This window comes from Hyalella azteca, unplaced genomic scaffold (assembly GCF_000764305.2).
Source record: "Hyalella azteca isolate HAZT.00-mixed unplaced genomic scaffold, Hazt_2.0.2 contig75, whole genome shotgun sequence".
In the NCBI taxonomy this organism is placed as follows: domain Eukaryota; kingdom Metazoa; phylum Arthropoda; class Malacostraca; order Amphipoda; family Hyalellidae; genus Hyalella; species Hyalella azteca.
This window is the reverse complement of record NW_025930436.1, coordinates 1-8,286: the sequence shown is the minus strand read 5'-3', so window position 1 is coordinate 8,286 and position 8,286 is coordinate 1. Positions and strand designations below refer to the sequence as shown.

At 38.1% G+C, this 8,286-nt stretch overlaps 1 protein-coding gene across 1 annotated transcript; it reads right to left on the bottom strand.

The window, feature by feature from the left end:
- Positions 1–785: 785 nt before the first annotated feature.
- LOC108677737 lies at positions 786–3,203 on the bottom strand (the record flags this gene model as incomplete). Its single annotated transcript, XM_018166007.1, has 2 exons — positions 2,151–3,203; positions 786–1,012 (listed from the first exon to the last, which is right to left on the bottom strand). Coding segments are annotated over exons 1-2 (1,197 nt in total), but the record flags the coding sequence as incomplete, so codon positions are not given.
- Positions 3,204–8,286: the final 5,083 nt, after the last annotated feature.

Here is an 8,286-nt window from a genome sequence, read left to right as displayed (position 1 = left end):
CATTTAACATGACAGTTGGCACACACACTGTAAGAATACAGTGTGTACTTGCATGTGTTGTATTGATCACTGATATTGCAATAAGGAAGTACAGCCTATTGTGATTAAAACAACTATACAACTGATGGAAATATTCCATTCAGTTTCACCATGCTTGTACACTACACATGTATACTAGAATGAAGTTGAGACGTGTATGTCCGGTGTCAATCTGGCGTCTCATTATAATCATTATAATAAAGCGAAGGCTATACAAGGGCCAGCAACCTTAACACGTTGACTAAGAATTGGTACATAAGCGTACCACGAAATGTATTTCTCCAGGACGTAGTGGTACATAATTCAGGTTGCCTAAAATCGGCCAAATCCGAGAAAAAAAGGCAAAAAAGGCCGATAACTAAAAATATACTAGTTTATTTGTAGGTTCCGTTATAAAAATTCCATTCATTTTCTTTTTGCAGTACTATTTAAAATTTAATTAGGAAGTACCCCTATCATAAACTTTAGCCGGCCAACGCAATTGAGAAAAACTAAATCACGGAATTTGTCCGGAAAAAATGACCGTCTGGCAACCCTGTATAAAAACAGTACAAAAAATGAAATGATAGTACAAGATGAAGCAATCGTAGTCAACGTGTTAAGTAAGCCCCCAGTAGCTGATTGGCATGCCCCAGGGGCAGTCGCTGTACTCAGGATGCATGTACACTACACAGGCCCCACCTTGTATGGCATGCCCCAGGGGCAGTCGCTGTACTCAGGATGCATGTACACTACACAGGCCCCACCTTGTATGGCATGCCCCAGGGGCAGAAGGGGCAGTCAATGCGCTCAGGCTGCATGTGCTTCTCCGTGTGCCACCTCAGCTTCGCTCCGCAGCAGCACGCGAAGCTGCAGAAGCTGCAGTGCAGCAACCGCTTCTCCAGCTGCCTCCTGCTGCTGGTGCTGTGCTTGGCTGGGGACTTGGCTGAGGGGTGGGCTGGGGACTTGGCTGGGGACTTGGCTGCAGAGTTGACTGCAAAAATGACAACACTGATGATATTGGCAGTGAATGCTAAATTCTAATACTTGTCAATATAAATAGCTTGCCATAATGCCACTACAACACAAGAATATATAAAGAATATATAGATATACCGAATGGCATATCGAATGGCATCTTAAAAAAAATTCCATATACTATTTGTAAGGTGCCAGACACAAAATAAAACCATCCTGAATTACCCCTGGCAATGGGTAATCCAGGACACTTGAAATAAAACTCAATTTTAAAATGTTTGAAGCATGCTGAATGTACTTGTACATTACTAATAGTACTCTGAAGTCCTCCTCGTCTTTTGTACATGATCTAAATGTAGAACAAATGACATTTTCTGTGTTTTTTACTTGTTTATTCATTATTGATATGATATAAGCAGACCTATTCAATAATTACCATATTATTGATGTGACATAACTGTATCCATGAACATGCCATTGAGCATTCACAACGACCTTGTCCACTGCAAGCTTCATATTATTTTATTAATCTTTCATTCATAACCTTACAAATTACCAGGGTCAACAATTAAAATATGAGAATTTAAATGAAATATACAATTAGACAATAAAATTGGTGTGCTCATTTTGCATTCTACTATAAAACCAAAGTAACTCTGAATATCTATTAAATTAATAACAGTGACCAAGAGAAATTAACAGTAACCAAGAACAGAGACATTAACAGTAATCAAGAGATTAAAGCAAGAGAAATTCAAGTTAGATAGTAGTTTATTGTTACATTTGAAAGTTTGAATAACATCACACTCTTTGTAATTGTGGCTGCATTTAGTAAATATTGTAGCTGCAATTTACTCCTTCAATATATAAATGTTTGAAAAATATATTTGAGAAAATATATCATATATGTACCGCAGTGCTTCATGCTTTATTTATCTGACTTCAGAAGGTTGTATTACTGCAAATTTCTATTCTTGTTCATAACAGGGTAATAGGAATCATAAGTGGTCGTGACAAGTGAAAAATAGGTAAGCAGCAGTAACATTTTTACTATGTAGGTATATTATTAGGAAGTAATAATGTTACTATGTAAACAAGTGCAAAGGTTATCATATAGGTAATAAAGCAAAACCTAAGCAAAATAGGAGACCCACCACCATCAATCAGCTTTGGAAATTTGTCCTTGACGTGTTGAGGAGCAGCTACATCTTCGTCTAGCTCTTGATCTGCCTCTAGCTGTGCCTCTTGATCTGCCTCTTGATCGGCCTCTAGATCTGCCTCTTGATCGGCCTCTAGATCTGCCTCTTGATCGGCCTCTAGATCTGCCTCTTGATCGGCCTCTAGATCTGCCTCTTGATTGGCCTCTAGATGTGCCTCTTGATCAGCCTCTAGATCTGCCTCTTGATCGACCTCTAGATGTGCCTCTTGATCAGCCTCTAGATCTGCCTCTAGATCTACCTCTTGATCTGCCTCTAGATTGGCCTCTTGGTCTGCCTCACGATGTGTCTGTTGTTCTGCCTCTTGTTCAGCTGAGGAGCTTTTCCAATGCAAAGGAAGGTGAAACTTTTTAATGAATTTCTCAAACCAGTTCTTGTTGGCGCTAAAACCTCGGATTTTGGAAACATAAGCACGTCTTCTTCGTGGGGGCAATGCACTCGAGTCACTGGTAGTAATCTGAGAATATTTTTCTGCATTGTCATTATCTTCATATTCATTATAGACTATTTCAGGAGTGAAGCTTTTATGAAGGGCTTTGGCTTTTGTCCGAATCATATCAGTATCAAGACTATCTAAATCTTTATGATCTGTTATCCACTTTGCTAAAGCATTCTCCATTTGCAACAGTTGCCTATAATAATTAATTTTAACTTGCCCAGGGTTTTGGGGTGCTAATGCAGCTTCACGAATTTTAGTTTCATTTTTTCTCAGCAAGCGAACTGTTGATTCATTCACTTTATAATGGCGTGCAACCCATGCAGTGCGGCGGCCTGACTTGAGCATATCCAATAATTTAACTTTAGTTGTCAATGACATTTTTTTTGACAGCTTCCTGGGTTCAGTGGAGTTTTTGGTAAGACAGTTAGGAGCCATTTTCAAGGACCTCACAAGCACTATTTTGATCATAAAGTCACCATAAAAAACTAGAATTACCACATCTTGAGATTAAGCTTCAAATAAACTTTGACATCACAAGGACTAGTTAAAATTTCTGTTGAGTAGGAAAAATAGAATTTAGTGCGCATTGGTCATCTTTGCTGAGCATGGGAACAATACTGGGAGAAACTACTAAGCCAGTACTGCCTAAACCTGCTATATGTTCCCGCTCTAAGTCAATTTTGCCATAGAATATTCTTTAAATTTGGCCAATTCCCATATAGATTCTTCCTTAAATTTTGTCAATTGCCCACATAGACTGTTCCTTAGATTTGGTCAATTTCCCAATAAATTATTACTTAAATTTTGTCAATTACCTCAGACTATTCCTTAAATTTCAGAATGTCATGAATGGATGAGAGTTAGGATGAAAACATTTATATTGATGGACTAGACTCATCAGCAAGCATGGTCCCATCATTGAGGATGAAAATAAATTTCACAATGGTAATACCCAAGCAAACACTGGGTAAATTAAAAATCTTTTTTCAGTAATTTTTCTCAAATTGGTACAAAATTCCAGGAATCTTAATGTCTCCAATGCAATACATGAAAAACTGAACAAAGTCTCAAGGCAGCTCAGATTTGTAATTATTTTCTATATGGTAAAATCTCTCAGCTCCTTGAGGCCAATTAAAGACCAGGGCTTATGTTTGTAATTTTAAGGTAGTGATAAGACAGTAATGGATCATGTGCACAATCCGCATTCTGCACACAGGCTACATAATGGAACAGGCCTCATGATTTGCATGCATGATAAAATGACTCAAAGCATTGCAGGAATTATCAGGCTTGGGCTTATCTATCCTAGTCCTCGGGCAGTCTCCTAGCATTAGTAATAAATTAATAAATCTTGCAAAATTTCTCAGCTTAAGAAAAATGACTCATTAAGTTAAATTTTGAATGCTTTTGTGTTGGTTTTTACACTGTGAAATGTGTATTAGGATTCCATAAGTAAAATTCAACTATATTCTTCATTATCACTACTACTCAGTATTCAAATTTTAAATTATTTGCTCCTCATGTTGCAAAGCTTAGCAAATTTTTTTCCACAAATTTTGCTGGGCTACATCAATTCCTCCCAGAAAGCAGGAACTGATATGATCACAGACAGAAATGCTGTACCTTTGCTATTACACAAAAATTAAACGGGCAAGAATTTTGTCTATTGTCATGGCATAAAAAATGGTTTTGTACCTTCATACTTTGAAATGTTACACTGATGGATATACTTGGACAGTTGACACAAAAAGATTGTCTTTATCATTTACCAGACAATTTTTATCTTTGTTATTGCTACAGTTATTTTTTTTGCACCATCACATGATTGGAAAATTCCTTGATATTACTAAAGTCTTGCAGTGACATATTTTTGATGTCTTAGGAATTTTGCAGCCTAAACACTTATAATAATACCAATTATATAGGAGATATTTCACCTTGCAGAAATCTTACAGCTCCAAAAGAGGCAGAAAAACTGTTGTGCCAGCTGGGAAAATAAATATAATCCATGCCTGGTCCAGCATGTTACAAGGAATTAATTGCTACTTATTAAAATCTTGTGGCTCCAAAGTTACATACAGTATTTTTGGTAAAATTACAATACTTTGAGTCTGTGGCCTGATTGTGCACTTTTTTTCTTAACAATTAGATAGGAGATAATTTGTGCAGGATTCTTGTGGCTTCAAAAATGGCTTGAAAGCAGTCAGCATGGATCAGAGCATTCTGCTATTTAATTTTAAAGTATGTATATACCGGTATGAAAGAACCTGGGTTTTGGGGATACTGGAAATAAAAGCCATTAACTAGGAAAGAATTTGTTCACAACCAGGCATGGAATGTATCCACTCTCTGAGCCCTGACAAGAGCATTCCCGACATTTTTGGAGCTAGAAGATCCTGGCTAGATGAATTACAAGTTGAGGCTTATCCTATCTCCTATCAAATTGTTAGGGAAGTGCATGAGCAAATGTTTATGGTAATCCGGAAAAACCTAGCCAATAGTTTTTTTCTATGTTTGCAGTCCGTCCGGCCGCCAGGGCGGCAGGAAAAACCTAGCCAATCAATGAAAAACTCGCAGGTTAGGTCCAGTTAGGAACAGGTTCCATTACAAATTTCCGATGCCGACCGGCGACCGGCAAAAACGGATTTCAGATTCTTAATCTACACCCCAAAAAACATATAATTAAAAAAAATGCCCTTTTTTTTGGATGCACTTAATCTAAAGTATTACCCCCATGCTTGTCAAGTTGTCAGCCTGTCAGCTACCTAGTGACTAGTGTCAACTGTCAGTCTGTCAGGTGCAGACAGCTCTGAATTTCTGAAAATGGTGGGAAAGCTCTGGTTGCAGCTCTGCTTGGCCGGAGTAGATATATGGCATTCTATGATTCTAATATGCATAGTGAGTAGTGACATAGGTACTGAAGAGATTTTTAGAAACCAGTTCAATTTTCATTTTTTAATCTAGCTCACAAATTTATTCACTATATCGTCTATAATCTATATGTATCTGATTATGCAGTATTCATTATGTTTCACTGGTTTTATTTTTACACTTGAGAGAATAGAGCCAGTAGTCCCAAGAACAAGGCTGTCACTAGCTAAATTATATTCTACATAAATAACATAATTGTTAACATCAGTAATAATAACAGGTGTGGACAGTGAAACATTTAACATGGACCTGGAAGTCTGGAACATTTAAATTTCAATCAGACTGAGTGTAATATACTTTAAAAAATGTGATAGACTTTCACAGTATTTTTCCAAATATGTACATCGTCACGCATAATTTGACAAAACTAAGTTTGATTGATTGGGAAACACTTAAAATCTCAAGACGCCAAAGTGCAGACTCAGACTGCAGAACACGTGACGAACAATGGATCGATCGAAAACGGCGGAGAATTAGTTGATTCCGTAACTGTGGGAACTGTTGCCGTGTGGCACCTGGAATTCCACTATAACTATAACAAGTGATGTCGGAAATACCAAAATTTCATATTAAATTGGATCTAGAACATAAACCATGACGTTTGCGACAGATCTACCTGAGTCTGCTTAAATACGTTCAACGACCTTATCTCCTGTCATTTCTACTGAAACCTGACGATCGCTTCAGGTTTCATAGGTTCAATGCTTATATCTCGGAAAATATTCAACACAGAGAGAGCGCAGTGATAAAGTAAGGCGAATCGATCATTTATTCCATGTTAATCACCACTCCGTACTCGATTATAACATTCAGCACTCGCCAACAGTGCTTACAGCAGCATTACCGCGTGCGGTTTAGCTAGTTCAACGCTTATAACTCGGAAAATACTCAACCCAGAGAGTGCGGAGTGATGAAATAACGTGAATCAATTTTTTATTCGTTGTAAATCACCACTCGTCACTCGATAATAAAATTTAGCGTCTTTAATTCACTTGCTAATAGAGGTACTAGAGCTTCTTTGGATAATACATGTAAAATCAGCAAATTTATATCAATTCCATCGCTCTTAAATGTGCAAGCTATATGGTTTTTAGTATTAATTGAATGAATTACATGATTGAGAAACTTTAGGCGACGACCTTGTTATAATCTCATGACCCCTTTCCCTTACAATAAATTCCATTTGGTATCTTTGTTGGATGAAATGTTTTTAACTAGGATGAAAATAGATATTTCTTTATAATTTGCACGTGCAACATTGTTAATAGTTATTATAATTAGTATTATTCTGATATCGCGCACATGGGACAGAAGGTTTACCCTTAGGTAGCCTCCTGCGGTTTGAAATACAGGCTAGGAGGTACCATTAACAACACCGCTCGCCCACACAAAACATCGTTGTTGTGTCAGTTGGTTTCTTGCGTGCAACTCCTAGAAAACAGCGTTAACAATTTCCCACGTTTTTTTGGATCTATTTCTGCTAAGAAACAATCAGTGGATGAAAAGCCTTGTGGAACTTTGATTGAGAAAAAAAATTTCAGGCCATGTTAGTACGTATATCCCAAATTTGATTCCTAATAACGTCTCATAATTATTTAACATTCTATTTTTTTACATTCATTGAAATTATATTCTCTTTTTTCAACAGAAGGTTTTAGAGTTATATTGATCCCACAGACTTTTTCTGCCCAAAAGCAGACGTCCACTCCTCAGTCGAAACCGTTTTTCTGACGCTCGATGTCCAGATGTGCAATGCTGATTGAATGTCCATTCGAATTTTTCGGATTCCTTAGGCTGGATTTCCTTAAGCGCTTCCAAAAACTGCGACAACATTTAAAAAATCGGCCTATTTATTCAATGAGTGCTGTCCAGACATGCTATTGCCTTGTGATTTGGGCAAACTAAGAACAAACTCCAGCTGTTTCCTTCCACGTTCACATATTATCAAGTCCTTTTCTAAAAGTTTTTCTCCAAGTCCGTAACTCAACCTTCGATCAGTGCTGCCATGCATCTTCAGGCTTTCCACAATTTTAGTGTCCACATGTAACATGCTTGTAGGCAGGGTGGCCCAGTGGTTAAAGAGGTGCGGGTTCGATCCCAGCTCTGTGTGCCAGTTTCTGGTCAGAATCGGCGATGAGGCCGGGCGGTTAAGCACAGCAGAATTGTAGCAGTGAGTTGCGAGTTCAAGCCCGCAAAATGCTGTGAATGTTCTGCGACGTTAAGAATCGGCAACAGACCTACGGCCTAATAAACGCTGAAACCGCTTTTATGCTTGCTTGTTCTGAAGACGCACTTGCTTAATGAGCGACACTCGTGAGCAAGTAAACGCATCAACGATGTTATCGTTGATCCACGACCTGGGTTCCAGACTCTTGAAATCGTGATCGTCAGGAACGTATGGACCAATGTGATGAGATACATTTTCTTTTTCGGTCGACTGCTTCTCTTCTTCAAGTTGTTGGTCAGGCTTCATTTCCTTCTCTGTGTTTGAAGGGGCTGAGTGTTTGGTATTTTCGAGTATGTCTGGAGATCGGATCAATGAACTGAGAGAAGAATCACTCTGTTCATTTCCCTCAAGAAGCACTTCTTTTGAAATTTCTTCTCCCGTTGCTGCGCTGGTGGAGTTCTTCGATCTACCCATGGATTTTCCATGGACCGACATTTTCGAAATGGTATGAAAAAGTTCACTTATTATTTCATCAT